Source organism: Pipistrellus hanaki (genome assembly GCF_964339955.1).
Source record: "Pipistrellus hanaki genome assembly, chromosome: 3".
Classification (NCBI taxonomy): domain Eukaryota; kingdom Metazoa; phylum Chordata; class Mammalia; order Chiroptera; family Vespertilionidae; genus Pipistrellus; species Pipistrellus hanaki.
The window spans coordinates 158,416,004-158,442,042 of record NC_140505.1 but is presented as its reverse complement, the minus strand read 5'-3'; the positions used below and the strand labels follow the sequence as shown (position 1 = coordinate 158,442,042).

Sequence of the window (26,039 nt, the reverse complement as noted above, 5' to 3'; positions counted from 1 at the left end):
AAAATATAAATTATCAGTTAATCTAAAGACAATACAATCCTGGTATATGAGGCTTTTATTTAATGAAAAGCCAGATAACCTTTATTCAGAATTGATGTTGTATAGGCAATAACTGAGTTAAATTATGAGTATTTTTAAATAATGAGAATTAACCTGACTTTTCGGGGCAGTCCTGTAGAAAGGGCATGGGTTTGGGTTTGGATTTGGGGCCAGCTGGCTAAGGGAAGCTCCTGCTCTTCTACTATTTGGCTCTATGTGAACTTAGGTCAGTTCACATCATTGCCTCACACAAATCATCTGGCAAATAAAAACTCTTGTTATATACTGCATAGTGTTGTGTAGAAAAAAATAAAATGGTAACAATAAAAGCTAAGTAACAGGTTATATAAGCCTCTTCTATGCCAGTGAAATTCATTAAAAAAATAACTATTATATACCTAGCTGGGGCTCAGTAGTTGAGCATCAACCTATGGATCAGAAGGTCATGGTTGGATTCCTTGTCAGGGCGCATGCCCAGGTTACAGGTTTGATCCTGCCACTGAGCCACCTTCCAGGGCTGCTACTGCCCAGATATGTGACCAGATCAACACTTGGTTTTCATAAAGGAAGAGCCCATGATGGTTAATGCAGCTATTCTTGCTCGCCCACAGGGGCATTCTCCATTCACGGCCAAGTCCACCCCTAAAATTGTCTAACACTTCTCAAATGCTCTTTCCTTTCCAGCCAGCTACATATGGCCTATGAGACTGGCCTGTCGGCGCCAAAGAAGGACTGTCCTTCAGCCAATTGGCAGCAGGTGGGATGGCTACAATCTGTAGCAATCAAGACAGCACTTCAATGAAGCAGGCACCTTCCCCAGACAGAACCCCTTGGAGCCATCCGAGGGCCTTGGCCCCAGTACCAGGCACTGTTTAATGCCAGCCAACAGCCTGCAGCCAGAGGGCCAGCGACCAAGGACAGTTCATTCAAATCACTGATTTGATTCCTCTTTTGATTACTTATTTCAATTCATGGATATGCATAATATCCAATGTTTCTCCCAATAGGGGGCAACAGATTATTACTTTATACAACGAGTTCAGTGAAGACATGAAAACTAAACCCAAAACAAAAACGAGCATTATGACTGTAATATTCATATATGTACAGGTATAGAGGTGAAATGGCAACTCAGTGTTGGTGAGGAACTCTTTCCTTAGGACAGAAACACAGATTTACTTACCCTCCCATCTTGCAGTCCCCAGTCCCACCTTTCCAGGCTCTTACGAACTTCGGATTGGCCCACAGGGACACGGGACTTAAGGTTCCCTTCGAAAAGTAAGATCCCACTGGGCTCAAGATCACAAAGATCATGGCTTTGGTAGGCTTCTTGACTCCAAGAGAAGGCTGCAATAAATTAAACATACACACAACTGTTCATTTAAAATGTACACACCAGCCTCAAAGTCTGGAATAAAGCTGTAACTGTCTCCCAGAGGGGCCAGCAAAGGACAGGAACTGTTACTTCTAACAGTGAGTGACACAAAGCCCAATGGTCCTCTAAGAAGAAAACACAGAGAATGGACTACATACGCTTTATTATGCTTTGCTTTCTGAGTTGTTTTGCTTTTTAGAGGAAAAGCAAGTACCGTATTTTTCGGACCATAAGACGCACTTTTCCCCCCCCAGAAGTGGGGGGGAAAAGTCCCTGCGTCTTATGGTCCAAATATAGCCTACGCATATACTGTAAAAAAAAAGTTTTTTTACTTGCCCGGCTCTGTGTGGTCTCTGTGTGCTTGCCCGGCTCTAAAATGGTTCTAAATGCTGCTGTTTACTTTACAGGGTTGATTACATGTGTTTATGACTGTGATGTTGGGTTTTAATGCACATAAAATATTTTAGGACACTATTTGTTTCAGAATCGTTTTTTCTTCATTTCCCTTCTCTAAAAACTGGTGCGTCTTATGGTCCGAAAAATACGGTATGTCCCTTTTTGGTTAGAAGGGTTTTTAGTGAAGTGTATTTTTTTTTAAAATATATTTTATTGATTTTGTACAGAGAGGAAGGGAGAGAGATAGTTAGAAACATCGATGAGAGAGAGTCATTGATTAGCTGCCTCCTGCACACCCCCTACTGGGGATATGCCCGCAACCAAGGTACATGCCCTTGACCGGAATCGAACCCGGGACCCTTCAGTCCCCAAGCCGACGCTCTATCCATTGAGCCAAACCGGTTTCGGCGTGAAGTGTATTTTTAACAGCCAACTATATAACACCCTTCAATGTTGCATTGATTGGAAATGGAGAAAGGGAAGAACTCAGACATAATTTTAGTCTTTGGGGGAGAGAAATATAATATTTGTTTCTTTTTTTCCCCTTTTGTTTGTTAATCCTCACCAGAGGATATTTTTCTTTTTCTTTACTTTCTTTTCTTTTTTTAAGAGAGAGTAGAGGAAGAGGGAGAGAAAGAGAGAGAAACACTGATCAGAGCTGGGGATTGAGCCTGCCACCGAGGTACATGCCCTTGACTGGAATCGAGCCTGGGACCCTTCAGTCCGCAGGCCGATGCTCTATCCAATGAGCCAAACCAGCTAGGGCTAATATTTGGTTCTGTAACCTACCCTTCTGTTTTCCTAGACATGCCAGGGGATCTAGCAGCAGGGAGCTATAGGAAACTGTGCCTTCCCAGACCTCACTGTGACAGCAAGGGTGTAGCGACGCCAGAGGCAAACACCACACAAGATAAGTGTAACTCCCCAAAAGGCAGAGGATGACAAAGACAGGAGATGTCCTTTGCCACCAACATTCACCATAAGCCAACAGTGCAAAATCATATGCATTCCTTTAGCACAATGGCAGGTACACGCACTTAGTGTCAGTTGTTTATTAAGGAGAAAAATTGAGAGGCTTGGAGTTCTGAAGGCTACCTATCATTCAGGCAACAGAGGTCACAGAACCATCCTGTGCCACTGAGGAAGTAAGAGAACAATTCAGGACTCCTCCATAGAGAGTCCTGGGATATAAAATGCTGTGTCGAGTCTTCACTAGAGCCTGGTTGGCTGGATGGGGGTAGAAATCTGCCAGGGAAAGAATGAGAGGACATTCAATTCCAGTGGGTAATGTGGCTTTTGTCTTGTTTGATGAAACAGGCTGAAAGTGGATCTGGTGGTATACTTTTTTTCTGGGTGTTAATTATATTTCCCACTCCCTTCCCTAGGCTTTGTTTCCCCTACTTAGGCATCATCAAGAGTCAAGCAGGTAGTTCAGTTGGTTGGAGCATTGGCCCCTGTACCAAAAGGTTGCAGGGTGTTTTTGTTGTTTCATTTTGTTTTTCAAATATTTTTACTGATTTTAGAGAAAGAAGGGGAGAGGAATATATAGAGAGAAATATTGCTGAGAGAGAAACATCCAACAGCTGCCTTCTGCACTCCCCCCACTGGAGATTGAGCCTGCTACCCAGGCATGTGCTCTAACCAGGAATTGAACTGGTGCTCTCTTGACTCATGAGTTGATGCTCAACCACTGAGCACACCAGCTGGGCAAAAGTTTACAGATATGATCCCTAGTCAGGGCGCATACAGGAGGCAACTGATCAGTTTCTCACATTGATGCTTCTCTCTCTCTCTCTCTCTCTCTCTCTCTCTCTCTCTCTCTCTCTCACTCTCTCTCTCTCTCTCTCTGCCTTCTTCTCTCTCCAAAAATCAATAAAAACATATCTTGGGTATTATTTTTAAAAAGAATAATCTGGTAAGCAAAATATTCATGAGCATAAACAATGTGTCTGTATTGGGTCACAGTGATGCCATCTGAAAGGCATGCCCCCCTGAGGGAAAGGGAAGATGATCCTACTCACATTCCATGTAAACAAAGGACCACGCCTGGTGGCCACAGAGGAAATGACACTATGATGGGTAGCCAAGTTAAAGAAATCAGTCAACAAATAGCAGATTTTTAGTTTTTGTTCGTTTGTGTTTGTTCTGTAACAGAGGCTGAACAGAGTTCCCCACCAATACAGAGTGAAAAGCCTTAAAGCTTCATTTGCCTTTTTTGTTTGTTTGTTTCATTGTTTGGGAGAAAACGCCTTAGAATACAGGAATCTGCCTTTCTTCCCAGCTTGGGTAAAAATTGACTACTTAGCCAAAACTGGTTTGGCTCAGCGGTAGAGCGTGGGTCTGCGGACTGAAAGGTCCCAGGTTCGATTCCGGTCAAGGGCATGTACATTGGTTGCAGGCACATCCCCAGTAGGGGGAGTGCAAGAGGCAGCTGGTCGATGTTTCTCTCTCATCGACGTTTCTAGCTCTCTCTCTCCTTTCCTCTCTGTAAGAAAAATCAATAAAATATATATTTTTAAAAATTGACTACTTATCTCTGCATTTTTTAAAATTTCTTTATTAAGGTATCATGTATTTGTCTTCATTCCCCATTCCCATCCCAAACCTTTCCCCACACATACCCCCAACCCCATGTTGTCCATGACCACTGGTTAGACTTATATGCATGCATACAAGTCCTTTGGTTGACCTCTCCCCTTTACCCCTACCCTCCCCTACCTTCCCTCTAAGGTTTGACAGTCTGATCGATGCTTCCCTTTCTCCGGGTCTTATCTCTCCATTTTTACTTATCTATCAGTTTAAGTACAATGATCCTTCCAAGCAAAGGAGCTTTGAAGCTTAATATTTAAAATTTCTATCTTAAGAAATTAAGAAAAGCCTCTAAACATAATTTAAAAATACAGTAGGCAAGACAGTCTCTGTGATTTATCCAGCTTCTAAGTTTCTGTATAAGATAGCTTTATTTGTGGATAAGCATTTTATTAGATATCACATGAATTCATGGGCTTTCTTCACTCTGAACTCATGTATTTTTTGCAACCTGCATTATTACTAAAAAAGTAACAGTAACTCATCATCATGGAAAATTTTTTCCAAGATAAAATTCATCTTACACTTTTCCTTCTCCCAGTGTTAACCCACAGGCAAAGTTCATACATTCCACTAGGTGGTAGTAAAGAGAGCACCAATGGGAAATGGAGTGAGTCTACTTCTGGGGGAAAATATCCCAGAAAATGTTTAAGTGATACTTCTATCCTTAGCAAGCAAGTAAATTATAGACTAGAACTTTTCAATGCTGAGAGAAAATGTGTTTATGTGTACTGACATTTTATTTTCTGAAATTTAGGCAAGGTCAACTGATGTTTTACAAGTACAACTGAGTTGCCTTCATCCTCAAATGATAACTCATATTGACTGTCTTTCTAAGAAAAGAACTCTGTGGCTTTACTGAAAAAGGACCCAGTGCTTTAAGAGTGGAAATAAATAAAATGTAACTCCATTAGGAAGGGAGCTTGCTGGTTGGGTTTCTAGCCTCAGGAACCATTCTTTGTCTTAATTCTCCCTTTTATCCTCGAAGGCAATTTAAATTCTGTGCAACAGCTACAGCTAAGAGAAGTTTGTTATATAATATAAGTCAAACAGCATAAACGTAATTTCATAATGATAAGGTCAGGCTTCTGATCAAATAAAGCAGAAGCCATGAAAATAGAGAGAAGTAATAAAAGACAACAGCTGATAAGTTGTGTACATCAGTTTCAATGTCTCATTTCCTTATGAGGACTTTAATTTTTTCATTCTTCTCTACTAGCTTCTTTTGATTATTTTCATACATAATTAGTTGAAGAGGGCATTTAAGGAAAACACCCCACCCATCATCCACTTGGTGTGTCTTAGTGGTTGAGTGTCGACCCATGAACTAGGAGGTTCAGGTTTGATTTCTAGTCAGGGCACATGCCCGGGTTGTGAGCTCTGTCCCCAGTAGGGGAAATATCGGAGGCAGCCAATCGATGATTCTCTCTCACCATTGATATTTGTATCCCTCTCTCCCTCTTCCTTCCTCTCTCTAACATCAATAAAAATATATTAATATTAAAAAAAATGGAAAATGAGAAATATATATATATCAGATGCAGAGTCTATAACTTCTGGAACCACAATGAATTTGAAATTGAAATTCTGATGTGTACACAACAAGAAAGACTTTTCTAACTTTATGTTACACCTCACAAATACATATACAAGGCTATTGAATACATATATGTTTTGCACAGAATAACAAGGCACTTGGGTCTGATGAAAAATAAAGAGATCTGTCTCAGGGAAAATTGCCACTCTGTCTAAAAAGGCAGGATTTCAGAGATACTCTGAACCAGGGCAGAAAGAGCTTAGTGAGCTGAGGAAAGCAATAACAGTCACACGTTTTGGCCTGAAGGACAGAAAAGCACAGTGGCAGTGAGGCTTGAGAATAATTCTGTCTAGGCAATGCACAGGGGACAGAGAAGAAATAGGATAATTGGGAATAACAAGAACATTTTTTCAGAAAGGGCAGCATGACTCTTTCTTTTTTAATCCAAAGAACAACCTGTCTTTGTTTTTGTTTTTTCAATTTTGCCAGTTTTTTTGAAAGATTAGCAAAGAATACTAAAGAATATTGGACCCCGGGGTGGTCCATGCAGGGCCTTGAGAGTGTATCACAAAAGGAAGGGATAACAAATCCACCCACGCAGTGTTTTTTTAGAGAAAACTAGTTGGTTTGGTGAAAGGATTAAAAAAAAAATCCTCAGTTATTATATAGCACTTTTTTGTTCCTATGACATTTCACAGTCATTATCTCCTCTCAGCCAACAATCCAGAAAGTTAAGCGTTATAGCATGACTAATTTTTAAGTTGGAGAAACTGAGGCTCAAAACAAATGATTTCCCCAAGGTTTCAGAGTTATTAAACTCTAGATCTTCTTCTGTTAATGCAGAGCTCTTTTGACAATGTAAAAGTTTAGGGGGGGGAAATCAGTGGGGTACCTAAGATTTCCTTACCTAAAGAGTTCAACCCGGGGTTCGCTTCCCTGCACCCCCAACCTTCACCATAGCGCTTACACTCTACGCATCTTAAGCTCCAACCACAGGGAACCCTTTTCCCTTTGGATTCCTCCTTATCTTCCTACCTCTGGATATTTTCCTGTCCTACCCCCTTTACCTGGAATACTCTCCTTCCATCCTTTCCCCATTATGAACTGAAATGTATCCCCCTCCCCCTCAACTTATATGTTGCCACTCTAACCACCAACCCACGGTACTGGGAGATAAAGCCTTTAAGAAGGTAATGAAGGTTAAATGATGTCAAAAGAGTGGAGCCCTCGTCCAATAGGGCTGGGATCTCTCTTTAGAAGAAGAGACACAGAACTATGAGCCTCAGCTTCCTGCCCACCTCCGCCCCTCACTTTTCTTCTCCTCACACACAGAAGGCTCTGTAAGGACATATACAGGGAGGCCTCACCAGACACCATCCCTGTTAGCACTTTGATCTTGGACTTGCAGGCTCCAGAATTATAAGAAAATAAATTCTGGTGTTTAAAATGCCCAGTCCATGGTATTCAGTCGTGGCAGCCAGAGCGGACTAAGACATTCCCTCTCTCTCTCTCCTAAGTAATACAAACACTTCCATCTCCATTTAAGTGCCATTGAAATATTACTTCAGGAAATGAGACCTCTAGACAAGGTTAAGTGCTCGTGTTATGTGCTGTTACAGCATCCTGCACTTCCTTAGGTTTAGATAAAATGCCTATCACACTTTTTTTTATAACTGTTTAATGTTCTGCCTCTTGCTAATCGGTACACTCCACACAGTGCAAGACCATCTTTGTCCCCTATACGTAGCATCGCACATTATTATATCAAGTTAACTAAATATCTGCCAAAGGACTGTACATATTATAGAAAAGAGCTATGAAAACAACCTAGATGACTGTTTACCATACTTGAATTACTTTGATTCTTTTTTATTTCATATAAAACCTAATATATCACATTGATATCAGAGAAAAAAATTACCTTTTGTCTCTTGCCTGGTTTCCTTTAGTGCACCTCTATACTAACAGATGATTAATATGTAGACATTGAAAGAATTAGCGGGGAAGCTAAAGTCCGGACTCTCCTGAGACTTGTTCTAAGATGGGTAAGGGACAGGGCTGAGTTTATTTCTCAGTCTGTTCAAAGAGAAAGATAGTGCAAGTTTAACTGAGCACTCAACTCTCTTGTAGTTTTAAATAAATTTTAAGAATGATCTTAAAGTTTACTTTTACAAAAGCGTAAGTTTTAAGGGAAACTAAAGATAAGGTGAAACAGACAAAAAGAATGTTTAACTCTCTTACCTAACATGTGAAGGCAGTGATGCCTGCTCACAAGGTCAGGATAAGGACTGCATTAAATAATCTGTGGAAAACACTCAGGGTCTGATCTTTTTCTAATTATTTAAGAAAGAGCAATTGTTATTTTTGTTTTTATAAATAATTATTGATAATAGTAACAATGGTGAGTCTATCCAACATGTGCCAATACACAGAGCATTAAGATGACTGCCGATGTGACCACAGAACTATTGTATATTCCGCATGTTGGAACTGTGGAGAATAAGTATTTGGAAAAAAGACAAGAAATATTATACAGATGACCTGGTAAATACAGGTTGGTAAATTTGAAATCAACAGAAATGTTAGCCTGGGTGATTACACAAGTCCTCAAGACTACTCGGTGGGGAAGCACTCAGGAAGAACAGAATGAGTCAGCCTCGGAAAAGCCATGCTTCACTTCCCTGTCTGAAAGGACTCCAGATGAGGCCAGAGCTTTAGCCTTTTGCCCATTTGTTAAAAAAAGTTGCCTTGGAATGTGTGCATTCATTCACGTGTTGTCTGCTGCTCTTTGTGCTACAAAGGCAGAGTTGAGAGTTGAGCGGCTACCTAGCCCTTCACAGGCAGAATGCCAGCCCCTCCTCTAGATGATAGGAAATTCCTTGTACCATCACTGAGCCTCAAAACCTGCCTCTCCTCATGGACCTAGCCTCAGCACTCAGACTGACTTTGTGATTCCATCCAGCTTGGTTCCATGGGCTGGGCCACGCAGAGCACTGAGCCTGAAATAGAGACAGATAAGACCAACACTGACAACTACAATTATAGACAAGTCTCACTCCACGCAGCCATGTGAGGAAGAGGATCCTGAATGGGCTGCTGAAGGGGAAAGGACGTTACATAATTCCCTGGGTTGTATATTTTCACACTGCTCGTTGCTGTGTTACATGAAGTAACAGGGACATAGAATCCCAGTAAAGGAACTGGGGCCAAGTGTGGTAGTTGCCCAAGATTAAATACTATGCAGCAGTGAAAAGTAACAGACTGGGAATACACAGAGTAGACTGGATAGAAATAAAAAACAGTGCTGAGGGGAAAGGTTAAGAAACACAGTGAGATCTACAGGACAAAATCCTTTATATGAACTAAAATTTAAGACATCCAAAGGAATAAGAGATACTTAAAAACACATACAAACCAAAAGAATATTCACTGAATACATGAGAATAATTCCCACTGAGGGAAGAGGAGAGGAGCGGGAAATGAAGACAAAGGGAAATAGAACAACGAGAGAGACTTCATACAACCTGTGACAACAAGTGCCATGAACTGAGGGTGTCATTAGTAACCAGGTACACCATGACTCTAAAAAATAAAATTAAAGATAATAACAGTCATCCCCTGGGATAAAGTTGAAATGGACAGGAATAAACTCAAGAGGTTTTCCACTGATAGGAGTGGCCGGATAATAAGAAGCTGATTGATTATCAACAGGCTTTAATCAATGCAAATAAGCTGATCTCTAAAAACAGATGCAAGGTCTGAGGATTCTAGAATAGGGCTATTAATATGTGCAAATGACAATTTAATGTTGTTTATAAGCACTCAAACGAAGATATATATATATATATATATATATATATATATATATATATATATATTCTCAAATAAGGTTACAGAAGAATACATTAAAAGTGTGAGCAAAAACCAAGCTAATGATTACAAATTGCTGCTGTAACACCTAGTTTGCAAATCTATTCAGCTTCTTTAGTGCAATAGAGGCTAATTGTGAAAAGATAAGATATGAACAAAGGCTATGAATAAAGGCAATTTTTTCCATGGAACTGTTTGATTATTGATTAAATTATATGCCAAATGATTTTACAAGGCGATAAAAGGAAAAGGAAGGCATGTCTATAAAATGCATAAGCCCTTACACTTCCTGTGGAGCAAACCAGAAATCAAGGAGTGGACTATTTGGCAGCAAGATTGTTAACGTGAGCTCTCATGAAAATTTCATCCAGAAAGATTTCCAATGGAGTCGTGAATGAGGAAACTGTTTATATGGAGTGACTTAAAATGTTTCTGCATTATTCAGATTGTAGTCTGCGCATCTGAAGCTAGTATTCACCAAAAGCAAACTGCTTCTCTAGTTGAGCTCAACTCCAGAAGTGTGTTTAGGGGCACTCCAATGTGGGAGCAAATGAGTTAACTGAGTATGAGAAATTAATCAACTTCCACAAGAGCCAAGGGCCGTTTGTCTGTGAGGGCAGCTGAAAATTGAATCTGCTGGTAGCTTGCAGATATGTGGCGACAGCCTGAGTTCTGGTCAAAGGGGCAGAGTGACTGACTCTTGACAGGCTGGAGGGTTGTCCCTACCATCAGACTCAATCCCTTTAATACATTTATTCTCAGCCCTGACATTATTTAGTTCTGTCTCCCTCCACCACCTCTCTAATGGAGAGAGTGATGAAATCTGACTGATTGAAAAAGTGGAAGTGTGTGTGTGTGTTCATATAGCTGAACCTGCCTGAAGTTACTAAATAGGGTGAAGCTGGATAAAACAGGTGACAAAAAGAAAACGCTGGCTTTTTTAGATGTAGAGTTATAAGGTATTCAGTATTGAACCTAACCATCTGAGGATCATCTAGTTTTAGCTTCTTGTCTGGAAAATAAAAAATTTGTAAACTACTTGTGTAGATGTTCTTTATTAAAATATTTTATTTCAGATTTTACCTTATTTTGCAATTAAAGCACTCAAGCTTTTAGTCTCTCATAAAGTTTTTAGCTACCTATGAAGAAGTATTTCAGAAGATATTGATTAAAATGATACCGACATTCTTTTATTATAAGAAATATTTTGGTAATATACATGATTTTGCCCATTAATTTAAGTGTTTTACAGGAGGTCATTGTATTAATGTTTAGTATTTTGTTTAATAATGTGAACTTTATAGAGCAATTGTTTTTAAAATTTTTACCCACTGAAAATGTAGTATTTTTATTAACAACTACAGGCCCAGGGCACGAAAATTCATGCACTTAGGGCGGGGGGTCCTTCAGCCTGGCCTGCACCCTCTCGCAGTCTGAGACCCCTCAGGGTAGCAGTCATCAACTGGTGGTGTGTGGATCACTGGTGGTCCGTGAGGTCTGAAAGCTCGGCAACCACTGGTTTAAGGAAACCTTTGGAGCAATGAACGCCAACCAGTGGTCTGTGGAGGTTGCGACCACTGCCTCAGGGAATGTCCACCTGCTAGCTTATGCACAATACTCAGGGGATCAGGCCTAATCTGGCAGCCCAGGAGCCCTTGAGGGATGTCCATCTGCCAGCTTAGGCCCGCTCCCTGGACATCCTTAGCGCTACTGAGGAGGAGAGAGAGGCTCCTGCCACCACTTCTGCACTCGCAGCCATCAACCTGGCTTGTGGCTAAGCAGAGCTCACCCTGTGGGAGTGCACTGACCATCAGGGGTCAGCTCCTGTTGAGCATCCACTGTAGGGTGGTCAGTGTCCATCCTGGTGACCAGTTGTTTTGCTGTTAGGGTCAATTCTCATATTACCTTTTTATTACATAGGATTCTTACTCACTGGTTATAGGGGAAGAGGGCCCTTCACTCCCATTCCTTACCCAAGGAGCAATCCCAAGACTTCAGGAAAATGAAAATAAAAAGTAGTAGCTCTCCTTCCTTTAAATTTCAAAATCATTTCTAGTTCTAGAACTGAGAAAGTGCATCAGGAGCAGAGGCACTACACTGGTAAACTGAGGAAATAATAGTTAGTCTTGAATACAGGCAGGCAACAACCTCATTCCTTGCCCATTCCTTTACTCATTTGCATTCATATACATGGCTTCTTTTGTGTTATAATGGATGAGTTGAGTAGTTGTGACTGACACTAGATGGCCCAAAAAGCCTAAACTATTTGCTATCTGGCCCTTTAAGAAAATGTTTGCTAACACCTGGTCTTGATTATCAGGAGAAATGAATCATTAGTGATGCTATAGGGAACACCCCACACTAGAAGTTTCACACAAGAATAAACAATGATAACTTCCCCACCAAAGTATCCCCAAACAGGGTGTCAGTTGGTACCTCAGTTCCAATGAGTGTAGGTCGGATATATAGACTAGCAGATGTTGAATGTGGGACCCATTCTTGATCCAATTTCACAAGCTGCTTAATACACTCCATAAGCTCTTCTTTGTCGAATCCCTGAAGAAATGAAAAACATAATAATGGAATTTTCTTCATTTGTAGCAATAGAATAAAATCCTCAAAAAAGCTTCAGGCTGTTAAAAAAGTAATAAAGACAAATGAAAAAATTTAGTGGTATTTCCTACCCAATTATGATAGGATAATGGACTATCCATATGAGGAAAATATAAAATTGGATCCCTACCCCTTACTACACCCCAAATATCAACTATAATTGGATCATACACTTCAATGTGTAAAACATAAGACTTTTATTTAAAGAAAATGCAAAATTATATGTCACCTTAAGGTAGAAAAGAATTCTTAAATAAGAGACATAAAGCACAAATCATAGGAAAATATGAATAAAATTTGACTACTTAAAACATAAGAATTTCTATTCTTCAAAGGATGATAGAAGCAGGAAACTGGGTGAAGTTATTTATACCATAAACAACAAAGATTGTACTGGAATATGTTACAATATTCTGAAAATTAGTAAGAAAAAGTCAGATTACCCTGTAGGAAAATGGACAAAACTCAGAACAGTTTATTTCTAAGGAGGAACAGATTCTCATACTAAATGAGTGACAATCTATAATAGTAAAAGGGTTATATGCTTATTAGATCAGACATTCTTCCAGATGTCCAGAATGAAGCCTGGGCCAGAGTGAAGCTGCCTGGGTCAAGGGTGCCTGCCAGCAGCCGGAGGGAAGCCAGTGCGGGCAGCTGGGGGGAGGCCTACTCTTGCACGAATTTTTCTAGTTTATAGAATAAGTAGTGTCTACTCACTTGGGAGGATAGAGAAACATGCTTTCAGAAATGTGACAGGTTATCCAAAGTAGAAATAAGTCAGAAATATGCATCTGAATAGAGCTCCTAACATCAGGATTGGCTATTTAAATACTAATTTTTAACAGCAGTCACAGCGCAGTGGTTGGCAAACTCATTAGTCAACAGAGCCAAATATCAAGAGGACGACGATTGAAATTTCTTTTGAGAGCCAAATTTTTTAAACTTAAACTTCTTCTAACACCACTTCTTCAAAATAGACTTGCAAAGGCCATGGTATTTTGTGGAAAGGCCATACTTGTGAGCTGCAGTTTGCCAACCACGATTACAGTGTAATAATATTATAGAAATTGAGATTGCCAATCATATAGGACATAAAACCCCCTGTAACACCTGCTTGTGTCTCTGGTACTGTTGTCTAAACACAATGTTTAATGGAAAGAGAACCTAACTAGGACTTTAAAAAACGTCCACCCACTTTCTTACCCTTCATGCTGTGTGACTTTAGGCGAGTCATTTAACCTCTCTAGGCCTGAGAGTTCCTCCCTGAACATAGGTGCTACTAAAATTTACAATACACACACCTTCTTGACAGTGTCTTACTATTATGATTATCCAGGTGAAGAATGTAAAACCTCTTAACAGTTTGTGGCATAGTTGCTATTCAATAAATATTACTGCCCTTTCCTTCTGTCCCCATTTTAAAGTTTTCCCCAGTGATACATCTGTAATGGTAGAAGAATGAAACTAGGACCAAGTCCAAAGAACTTACCTTAATTCTCTTCTGTTATCATATTATGGCCTTAGAAGGAGGAAGCATGGGTCACAAAAGCAGAAAGAAGGAAGAGCCTAGCTAATAAGGAGTCGTTACTTGGGTTTAGCTATTCTGGGGTTCTTAAATGCACAGCTGGGGCTAGGTTTCTGAAGGCTGAGTACTCATACTATAGAAATGGCAGCTGGTCACATCGCAGGGAATGAAAGTAATCAACATCATTTCCACCTACATGAGAAGTTCAGCATCTAAACCTAACCCACCTTATAATGAATTCTGCTCCATAACAAAGTCATAGCCAGGATCCAATGGCCATGAAAACCCATTTTGATATCATTGTGCATCTTTTAAAAATAAAGCTTGAGTTAAAATATCAAAATAATGACTTAAATAACTATATACTTGCTAGTGTCTAAGGCAATTAGGCAAAATATCCCCAAAATACCTGTGTGGCACCCCATGTTTTCCTTTTTTTCAATGTTATAATTTCATGCAGACTTTAGATTTTATTTCCTGTTGTTTGAGGCATGTTTTTTTAAAATATATTTTATTGATTTTGTACAGAGAGGAAGGGAGAGAGATAGAGAGTTAGAAACATCGATGAGAGAGAGTCATTGATCAGCTGCCTCTTGCACACCCCCTACTGGAGATGTGCCCGCAACCAAGGTACATGCCCTTGACCGGAATCGAACCCGGGACCTTTCAGTCCCCAAGCCGACGCTCTATCCTTTGAGCCAAACCGGTTTGGCTCAATGGATAGAGCATCGTGAGGCATGTTTTTATTCCTTATCTTTTTATGTCCCACATACACGTTAATCCCCCACAGACACTCTAAGAAATAGATTGAGGAATTGCCAAAGGGTATTGGTTACTTCCTTACATTTTTACCTCTCTAATTACAAAGTAAATCAGATATAACTTCAGTGTTCATATGGTCTGTACTGAATATATCAGTATTCCGAAGTTATTGGGTCGGCAGCTAAGTAATTGCGGATTTTTTAAAGAAAATCAAAGACAATTTTTTCATGGAACTAAATAACTTTATTCTTTAATGTATTGCCCATTTTGATCAATGACCTTTTGCCATCTTTCAGGCAGCATCATAATCCCACGTTCAAAAAACTTCTGTTTTTTATTAGCAAAAAACTGAATCAGGTACGATTTGACATCATCATCATTATTGAAATTTTTACCATTCAAGGAGTTTTGTAAAGATCGAAACAAAAAGTAATCAGATGGTGCAAGGTCAGGACTATATGGTGGATGTGGCAAAACATCCCAACCAAGCTCCATTAATTTTTGCCGAGTGACCAAAGATGTGTGTGGCCTTGCATTGTCATGATGGAATACAACACCTTTTCGATTTGTCAATTCGGGCCGCTTTTCTTCAACTGCATTGTTTAATTTCATTAGTTGTTCAATGTAGACATCAGAATTGATCGTTCGGTTGGGTGGTAAGAGTTCAAAGTAGACAATTCCTTTGTAATCCCACCAAACTGATAACAAAACCTTCTTTTGATGAATATCAGCTTTTGATGTTGTTTGAGTTGGTTCACCTGGCCTGCTCCACGATCTTTTCCGCTTGATATTGTTGTAAACAACCCATTTTTCATCGCCAGTTATCAGTCGTTTTAAAAATGGATCATTTTCATTACGTTTCTTTAGCAAATCGCAGCTGCTAATGCGTTGCGTTAACTGTGATTCTTTCAGTTCGTGAGGAACCCATGTATCGAGTTTTTGAACATAGCCAAGTTGTTTTAAGTGATTTTCAATGCATGTATGTGATACATGAAGCTCCTCTGCAATCTCACGTGTTGTACTGTGACAGTCCGAATTGATTATTGCTTTGATTAGGGCGTCATCAACTTCAACTGGACGACCAGAGCGTCTTTCATCTTTGAGTGAAAAATTACCAGAATGAAATTTGGCAAACCAATTTTGACACTGCCGTTCTTTTAAGGCTTCGTCACCATAAACAGCACATAACTTTTTATGAGCTTGTGATGCGTTTTTCCCTTGCGGAAATAAAAAAGCAAAATATGACGAAAATGTTCCTTTTGATTTTCCATTTTTCAACGAACGCCAAACAAAAACTACAAAACAGATCAAAAAACTTTTTTTACTGATTAACAGCTGAATAGCCAACTATCAAATACAAAATGTGTTTTACATTTGTACTACGTCTGCAAACCTAAAAATTCAACTGAAGCCATATATGTGTGAAACCCGCAATTACTTAGTTGCCGACCCAATATTTCTTTGGTGGTAAACTCATAGTGAATCATTATGTCAAGAAAAACACAAAAGAAATGCCTAAATTTTACCTACCGGCAAAGTTGCCCTCAGAGCAGATCGGTACATTCTATCCATGTTGAGGTCTGGCCGGAAGAGTCGAATTTTGTTATCTACGTCTCGAAATGCCTTCATTCCTTCAAATAACTGAAGATGAAAGAGAGATCAATCTTAGGAGTTAAGTAAATGAAAACAATGCCGGTGTTCAAAAGAATGACTTCTCCGTGGGCGCTCTTCTCCTTCATCCTATAAAGCTGTTGACCCCAACCTCACCCAAGAGATCCCTAAAATCTAGAAATGCAAACTGATAGATTGGTAACAATAATAGCAATAGAAAGAAGTCATTTTATTACCAAAAGCTGGTGGGGATGCAGTTATCCTGTGCTTAGATAGAGCCATATTGCTAAATAATATATTTATGGGGATTAAAAGAAAACCATCCCAATCCCACAACATGGACCAACTGCCTAGACAACAGAGGCGGAGACCAACGGCCCTAGGGGCACCCCTCAAAATACCCATGTACCTTTTCATTGAATCTGGCTCATTCAGACTCCAGATAGTAAATAATCTAGATGTGAACAGAGCTGGTTAAGTTCCAAGAACCATAAAAACCAAGCAAGTCAAGACATACTATGTTGGGGCCATGTCACCTTTCTAAACATGCTGCCCCAGACAAATCACTATGCAGAGATGTGAAAAGACTGAGAAGCAGGTATGTACTGGCAATTACAAAAGAAAGGGGAAAATCAGTCACGTTAGTGGGAAATTTTAACACAGGTTCTCTAGGTAACCAGCAGAAAAGCAGGCTGAACTCAATGAAGGTATGAAAGACTTGAAAAAGAACAACAAACTAACCCACGGGACAAAGCCCAGTCCACACCACCTGCACAATGCATGATGTTTTCAATGTTCTCCACCAGAAGATCAGCCACAAATCAATATGAGAAATATAACTAGAAAATGTCCGTAGTTTGGAAAAGAAGAAACCCATTACAAAATAAAGCATGAGATAAAGAAGAGCAATAATGGAAATGAGAAAATACATCGAACTGAATGGTAATGAAAAGTAAAGCTGTTAAGAGGCTCCTAGCCTTAAAGCTTACATGAGAAAAAAGAAGAAATATAAATCATGTAGCACAATTAAAAAGCACAAAAAATTCAATGTTGCAAGGGCAAATATAGGAGTAATTTATTAAATATAATCAGAGTAAAGTTTCAGTTAAAAGATAAGGCTATCAAATTGGACTCACTTAAAAAAAACATCGGAAACAAAAAGATATAGAAAGCAATATATCATACAAATACTTTCTAAAATAGAGCTGACAGGTGCAAGTAGTAGATAAATAAGCCTTAGATATTTAATGGACAGCATAGTGATCATAAATAATACTGAACTATAAGGTGCAAGTGGCTAAAAAACTGGATCTTAACTGTTCCCACCACAACAAAGAAATGACAATTATGTGACATGATAGAGAAATTAGCTAAGACTACAGTGGCAATTGTACTTCAATATACACCATGCATACCTTAAGCTTGTAGAATGTTATATGTCAATTATATATTTTTTAAAACTGGTGGGTTATATTACTAAATACAAAATAAAATAGGTAACTTATTTACTTCACAATTCTTAAATTGTATGCATTTGACATACGTTCAAGTAGATGTAAAGATTATATAATAATATTGAGTAAAATAGATGCAAAATATACAAAAGGATAACACAATATGACTTATTGGGACTTATTCCAGGAAGAGAAATTAGAAAATCAATTAATGAGATTTATTATATTAAGCGTATGAGGGAACAAAGGGGGAAATGGTCTTCTCTAGATATGGTAAATGTATCTGATAAAATCAAACATTCACTTATGATTTTTTAAAATTTCCCAGATAATTAAGAGTAAAAGGGAGCTTTCTTACATGACAAAGGATATCGAAAATAAACTTGCAGAAAACATTATACTTAATGGTAAAACTTAAAGCTTTCCTTTTTGGATTGGAAACATCATAAATTATCTGCTGTGACTACTTAAGTTCAATATTCTACAGCCAGTATAATAAGGCAGGAATAATAAAATAAATACATTCAATTTAAAGAAGGAAAAATAAATGTCCTAGAGCATGAAATATAGAAAAGATTAAATATCTAGAGAATCCAGAAAAACTGACAAAACCTCTTGAAATCATTTGTTTAGGCAAGGTAGCCAGATGCAAAATTATACTTCTATGGAACAGCAGCAGTTCAAAGATAAAAACTATCTATATATATATAAAACAGAATAATAGAGACCAGATGGACAAGACAATGGAACAAACATGGAGACACTGGAATAGACCTATGCATACACAACAGAGGTGCTATGACATATCAGAGGGAAAAGAACAGTCTTTAAATGGTGCTGGGATAACTGAGTATCTGCAGCAAAAAAAAATTTAAAAAGAAGAAGAAGAAAGAGGAGGAGGAAGAAGAGGAAAAGGAAAAGGAAAAAGAGAAGGAGGAGAAGGAAGAGAAGGAAGAGAAAGAACAGGAGGAGAAGGAGGAGGAGGAGGAGGAGAAGGGGAAGAAGGAGGAAAATTACAAGGTATATCAAAAGTATGTAAAGAGTTGTTCATATGGAAAATGCAATATACAATACAACAAAATACAAAACAACAAAAATACAGTAATAAACAATCATACAAGAATAAACTCTGTGCTTCACATGTTCACGACTATAAACCTACTTTTGCCCCCCTGGATTTAACAGCAGAAAGGGTTAAAGTTCACAGTGGGAAATCCAAGTTTTCTAAAATTCTGATTTTCACTTGAGGGCTAAAATGCTAGCATTGGCAACAAACAGTCCTTTGTTTCACTTGAAGTCACAGGTTCACTTTGTTCATTTTTCAAGAAAACACACACAATATAATCCCAGTTTACAAAAAGTTCATACAAGGTTAATAGAAAAATGAGGATAACTGTTGCCAAAAGACACTGGATTTATGATGTGAAAGGAACACTTGAAGGCTTCAGGGGTGCTTAGGTGATCTTTTTCTTTACCTAGATGAGCATTCATTTTTAAGTATTCATTAAATATTATATATGTCATTTTTTTCAAATTACATTTTATTTCACTAAATATTTATTTCAATCAGAAAAAAAAAGTGCCAGTTTCATTTCATTTTATTTTATCCATATCCCCTACTCATAGTTTACATTTCTCTCCTTCACTATTTGAAACTTTCACTTATTTATCTATCAAAAATTTGCGGTATTAAAAAAACCTACATGTAGTTGTAGATCTCAAAGTAAAATGGATTCTAAAATCAATAGGGCTGGATGAGTGGAAGAGACAGATGGTCAGGAAAATCACTCTTATATTTACTTTTGTATTAAAAAATACAATTATTGAACTTAAAGATCATGTTGGCATATAATAACATAAGTGTGTCAATAAAAGAAAAATGTTTTGCATAACATTTGGGAAGGGAAACATTTGAAATAAAGTATCTGCCTAACTTTCTCAGTGGGTATTTAAAAAAGAAAAGAAAAGAAAGAAAGAACGAAAAGAATTCTGAGGGTAAGATCATGATTAGTTTGTTTAACATCCTATCCCAAGCCCTTTGCACAGTCCCAAGCACATTGTAGGCGCTCAACAGCCATTGAATGAGTGAACAGGAAATGGAACTAATATGCCTCGTGAGAACACTCAGGGACCCTGAGGTTCTCTGCATATGACCATCACACTTCCTAAAGTCCTATGATACTCTCCTGGTGTCTTTCCTGTTAACTTAGTGCCAATCATATGAAGAGGTAACCAAACACATTGCTTTATTTCCCCATTTATCACCTATACATGTTGCAGATTATATTTTTCCAAAAATAGCCACACAATTTTTCCAGTCCCTCATGATCTTCTAGAACTTTGACATTCCTCATCAGGAGGTGAAGGGTATTTATACTCCCTCTTATTGAATTTGGGCAGGCCTTTGTGATCACCATGACAACAGAGTATAGCAGAAGGAATGCTGTGATTTTGATTCTAGGTCATAAAAAGCACAGAGCTTCTATCAGGGCTCAGCTGCTTGTGACAAAAAGCTTTGGAGCTCACGTCACAGAGGACAAAGTGTAGCTATTCTCAGAACACCGTATTTGGCACACCACATGGACAAAGAGTGATGCCAAGAAAACCCCAGCATTTCAGCCACCACATCTTTGAGTTTCATCAGACATATGTGTCAGGAAGCTCTTGAGCCAACTCCAATCCCAGCCACTATCTGACAGCAAGCACATAAGAGACAACAAACCAGGAACTGCCAGCCATCCTAGTCAACTCCCAGAATCATGCAAGATATAAAACGATAGTGGCTGTTCCAAGCTATTAATTTTGTTATGTTGCAATAGGTAACTAATGTAAAACACAGTCCAGTTCTTAATGCAAAACAGATCCTATGTTTATATTATTTATGGATACTAATAATACAGATTCCAGTTTTTATTTAACAAAGAATAACAATAGCAATTAAAGATTAAAAAAAAAAAACTATCCTGGTCACAAAAATCTACATTGGCAAAACTAATAAACTCATTTAAATAGATGTCCAGTGAGTTTCAAAAGCCAATGGCCATCAAAATATTTTTTAACTTTCAAAATGACCTTAATTCTTTCTTGTTTACTTCCCACAAGCCAGTGATTCACAAGATGTAGTTTTGAGGGTCTTAAGATGACATGGGGACTTAGAAGTCAGAGCCTCGAGGGTAGAAGCCGGTGACTCTAATGAAAGCTGTGTGAGAATCACTGCCAAATTCCTTCTTTCAAGTTCATAAGCATTTTATTTCATTTGTTCATCACTGTACATAATGACATAGGCTAGGGCAGCTACCATTCTTATTTTATAATTAAAGAAACTGAAGCTCGGACTAAATAATGTAAGAACTCATCGAAGTTGGTACAGTTAAAACACATAGATGGGAATGGAAGCTTAGACTTCTAAATTCAACATTTAGTGTATACATTGGGGCAGCTAATATATTTCCAATTATTTGAATTTATAATTTTGAACAAGCTAACTGGACAGGCCTTTTTGAAATTTTAGTGTATATGTTTGAAGAAAACATCACAGGGAGTATGAGCTTGCCATTTGAACCCTGACTCCTCCCTAAATGCTATACAATTTTGAATAAGAAACTTAACTTTTCTAAACCTGCTTCTGTAATAGGTGATAATAATGCTTCAAGGGATAGTAATAATAGATAATAATGAGGCTCTCATTATGCATTAGGTATCGCCTTACCTTCTTCTTATAATAACACTATGAGGTAGGTATTATCACCGCCTCAATTTCACCAGTAAAAAAAAAATTGGAAGCATAGAGTCATTAAATAAGTTTCCCAAGTCACAGAGTGTCCTAGAGCAACAGAGACAGAATTTGAGCCCAGAAAGTCTGAATCCAGAAATATAAGCTTTCTCACTTAAAATAATAACATGAGATGACCCATTGTAAAGTACCTAGTAAAGGGCACATGGCAGGAATTCAATTTTTAAAATTCATTATTGTTATGAATATTTATTGTTATCATATTTTAGTCCCTTAATAGGTAGACTATTGCTTATTTTAAGCATCCCAATATTCTGAGTGTGTCTAACACATTATAAGTAAGTAAAATAAAATTAGGGTCGCCCTAGCCAGTTTGGCTCAGTGGACAGAGCATGAGCCTGCAGACTGAAGAGTCCCAAGTTTGATTCCAGCCAAGGCACATGCCTAGATTGCAGGCTCCATCCCCAGTGGGGGATGTGCAGGAAGCAGCCGATCAGTGATTGTCTCTCATCATTGATGTTTCTTTCTCTCCCTCATTCTCCCTTCCTCTCTGAAATCAATAAAGAAATGTATATTTAAAAAAATCAGGGTAAAGGGAAAGGGGAGAGTATTGTCTATCTGGCTACATGTGAATCCTATGAAGGACCAGAGAAAGCATCTCTAAATATTTAATGCTTATGACTATTCCACTCAAGCCTGAAGGATGACCTTTAATTACATGTCCCTCAACATGCATAACTACACATTGCTGGTCATAAAAACATGCACTTAGCATTAAAATCTAACCAAATCATTGTACTCAGTGGCCTCTTCTCAATCTTTAGAAGATCTGAGAAGACAGGTGCCTTTGTAAAATATTAAAAGTACATTCTTTTTTATTGCAAATTTTCTTACCAACTGTCCTTCCTATTTGCTAAACGATTTTTATGGACACTATAGAAAACTCAAGAATATCTAAAAGAATTAGTTGTTAAGACTTATCTTCAGCCGAAACTGGTTTGGCTCAGTGGGTGGAGCGTCAGCCTGCAGACTGAAAGGTCCCAGGTTCGATTCTGGTCAAGGGCATGTACCTTAGTTACGGGCACATCCCCAGAAGGGGGTGTTTAAGAGGCAGCTGATCAATGTTTCTAACTCTCTATCCCTCTCTCTTCATCTCTGTAAAAACTCACTCTCTCTCTCTCTCTCTCTCTCTCTCTCTCTCTCCATATATATATATGCCAAATATATCTAGAGAGAGAGAGAGAGAGAGAGAGAGAGAGAGAGAGAGAGAGAGAGTTTTTATATATATGCCAAATTCCTTCCAAAATCATATATATATATATATATATATATATATATATATATATATATATATATATGACTTACCTTCAATGAGACTGTCTATAGGAAAAGTTTCAAAGACATTTATGAGTGCCTGTAGTAAAAATGTCAAGTCCACGCTGCCCAAAAGCTATTTTAGCAGAGAGAGCTATTGGTGCCCCCAATGAAGAGCAAGCATAATACCATCCTTCAGTGCAGTGTACTCACCTCCACTGCATAGTGCAGAGCCGACGAGGCAGGGTGCAACGACAGGTTCTGAAAAGGCTTGATGTGTGGTTTCTCCCATCCAAACTCTGAGGACCACTCGATTGTCAACATGTGGTCTGTGAAAACGGTTCCAAAAGCCACAGTGTTTGGGTCAGGTTTCTCCTTTAAAACGGTGGCTGGTGTGATTATTAGATCTTTAGCCTAGGGGAAAAAATCAGCCCCATTAAAGAAGAGTAACAGAACATCTACTAGCTACAAATAAAGAGGGGGAAAAAAAAAAAAAAAAAAAACACATAAAATTTAAGTCATTAACCATTGAAAATTTAAGTCGCTTGACTTTTTTTTTCTATCCCCCAAATTTATTTATCTTATAATTGGAACTGTGTGCCTTTTGATCACCTTCACTCATTTTCCCTATCCCCACTTGATTTTTATTTTATTTTTTATTGATGAGAGAGAGAGAGAGAGAGAGAGAGAGAGAGAGAGAGAGAGAGAGAGAGAAACTTATTGTTCCACTTATTTATGCATTGATTGCCTGACTCTTATATGTGCCTTGACTGGAAACCAAACCCGAAACCTTAGTATATTAACTAACTGAGCTACCTGGCCATAGACCCCACTTTTATTTTATTTTATTTTATTTTATTTTATTTTATTTTATTTTATTTTATTTTATGTATGTATTCCTAAAGAAAGACAGACTGCCACATATAGTGCCTCATATGTGTTTTTATATTTTTAATGTGTTTTCTATTTATTTCAGAGAGGAAGAGAGAGGGACAGAAATATCAATGATGAGAGATGTTCCCAATGGGAATCAAGCCAGCATGTGCCCTGACTAGGAATCCAACTATGACTTTCTGGTTCAGCTACTGAACCACACTAGCCAGGTGTAGCACCTCATTTGGATGTGTCGGAAGTCTTGGAAGCTTGACTACCCTATATTCTCCTACTGATAGACCTTAAGAGCTTGTTTGAGGTTCTAGCAGAGGAGCACAGCTACTGTATACCCTTGATCAAAGACCAGGCCTTTCCTCTGGGGAAAAGGTCATCCTCTTGATTAGGGGTGTCGAACTCAATCAGAGAAGGGGCCAAAATCTAAAATCCAGCCTAAATCGCGGGCCGAATGGTTTACTGAACAGTCATAAACTGACAATGTCATAAACTGACAGCGGAGTGCAGTGATGACAGCGCGGTGCGGGCCACATTGCAAGGCCTGGCGGGCTGGATTTGGCCCGCGGGCCGTGTGTTTGACACATGTGCTCTTGATGAAGCATGCAACTTCGGGAGGAAAGCACCTGGACTGCACATGGATCAGTGAGGGAGGGAGGAAGGGGACACCTATCTAGCCAGCCAGACCAGCTGGATCAACCACGGTGGTCAAAGAGGTGATAGATGTTGCAGCCACTTGACTTCTATTTTTTATTTATTTATTTTGATTAAGTGAAGTTTATTTTACCTACAGCTCCTGCAATATAAACTGAATGTAAATACTGATAGTGAGACATATAAAGAAGAACTACTGATAAATGTCAGAACATCATGCCTTCCAATTCATCTTCCATGAACTTCTTATAAAGTGCCATAAATTTGGCCACAAATACTTCCAAGGGATAAATGGCTTTACTACCCAGCTGCAGACGATGTTCATAGTAAGCTGCCATCTGGGCCACTTCTCCTTTCAGTTGTCCATCACAATTATGTAAAAGTTCTGAGAGAAGGCCCTTCATTACTATTTCAGGAGGAATACAATGAGTTAAAAGCTCATAGAGTCTGCCTCGAACTTCAAGGAGCCCCTGGAATCTGCTGACTGACAATAGCATTGCCAGTCTCCCTCAGATACACCTCCCAATCTGTTTCAGGGACTTCTTGATCTTCAGTAAAAGGATATTGTTCCACTCTGCAGGCTTCACACATGAGTAATACTTTTCTAAGATTTCTGTAGGACTTCTCTGCAAGTCTACGAGCCAGCTGTGAAGGGAGATTCAGACCTTCCTTCTTGCACACAGTAGATAAAACATTGCAAATTTCCTCAATGCTGGGAGCAGGTACACGAACTGCCAGACACCTACTACGAATGGGTGGTATCACTTTACATGTAGAATTGCAACACAAGGTCAATCTGCAGGTAGACATATACTTTTCCATGGTTCTACGCAAGGCATGTTGAGCATCTCTGGTGAGTTTGTCATCCTCTGTCAACAAAACCACTTTAAAGTCTCTTTGAGAGTTTGTTCTAAGTTGCTGTGATTGTGCCACTGTTTTTAACATCTCCAGAATTACTACCCGGTCACTATTTCCAGCATCACCAGGATTAAACTTCAAGGTGGTAATTGCTTGCAATAGTGCCAATTTCAATTTTCTTTTTAGATGGAGTTGTGATGGTCTGATGTTCAACTCTCAGTTTTTCCACTCCAACACCATAAAGTTCACGTAAAATACACATAATTCTTGTCTTTTTACCAGCACCTGATGGACCATACACTAACAAATGAGGAAAGTCACCACACTGTACCAGGCTGCGCAGCCCGGCCGCCTGCTCCCAGGGGTAGTCCAGCCGCACCAGCCGTACTTGTGGGCCCAGAGGCTCATGGCGGCCAGAGTTCCTGGGTTGGATGCTCCAAAGTCCCACGAGCGCGCTCCGAAGGCAGCTGCCCAGCTAAGGCAGCACCCCACCCTGTCTCCTCAGCCACTTGACTTTTAAATATTGGCAACTGACTCAGAAATTTAACCGTAGGTGAGCCTACTAAATCATGCCTGCGTTCAGAATGCAGCCTGTTGTTTGAATACTGCCTAATGTATACTGCCTAATAAGGATCAGAACCAAAATTCGGTGATATATAGAAACAGGGACAAAAATAGCAGAAGGAGTAAAATGATGAAAAAGGAGAACACCTCTTTGTTATCATCATAGGGCTCGTGTTTAGCACTTGGCAAAGGATAAAGGGAGGTCATCTCTAATACATATAGCAATACCAGCAATAACTTGTTAAACTAAAATGAAGGTC

The 26,039-nt window shown here is 38.9% G+C and overlaps 1 protein-coding gene and 1 pseudogene across 4 annotated transcripts in view; both read right to left on the bottom strand.

Annotated features, from left to right (window-relative positions):
- The window catches only part of BCAT1 (branched chain amino acid transaminase 1), a 93,540-nt gene that overhangs the window by 24,093 nt on the left and 43,408 nt on the right, over nt 1–26,039 (bottom strand). For all 3 annotated transcript variants that reach the window (XM_084877246.1, XM_084877245.1, XM_084877247.1), the window contains exons 3-6: nt 23,032–23,232; nt 16,237–16,347; nt 12,243–12,362; nt 1,223–1,386 (exon numbers count right to left, since the gene is read on the bottom strand). In XM_084877246.1, the coding sequence (XP_084733372.1) occupies nt 1,223–1,386; nt 12,243–12,362; nt 16,237–16,347; nt 23,032–23,232 (596 nt within the window). The remainder of the gene's footprint in view (nt 1–1,222; nt 1,387–12,242; nt 12,363–16,236; nt 16,348–23,031; nt 23,233–26,039) is intronic.
- On the bottom strand, nt 24,474–25,623 carry LOC311620493 (replication factor C subunit 3-like; annotated as a pseudogene). The gene has a single exon. The product of its transcript is annotated as a replication factor C subunit 3-like (transcript).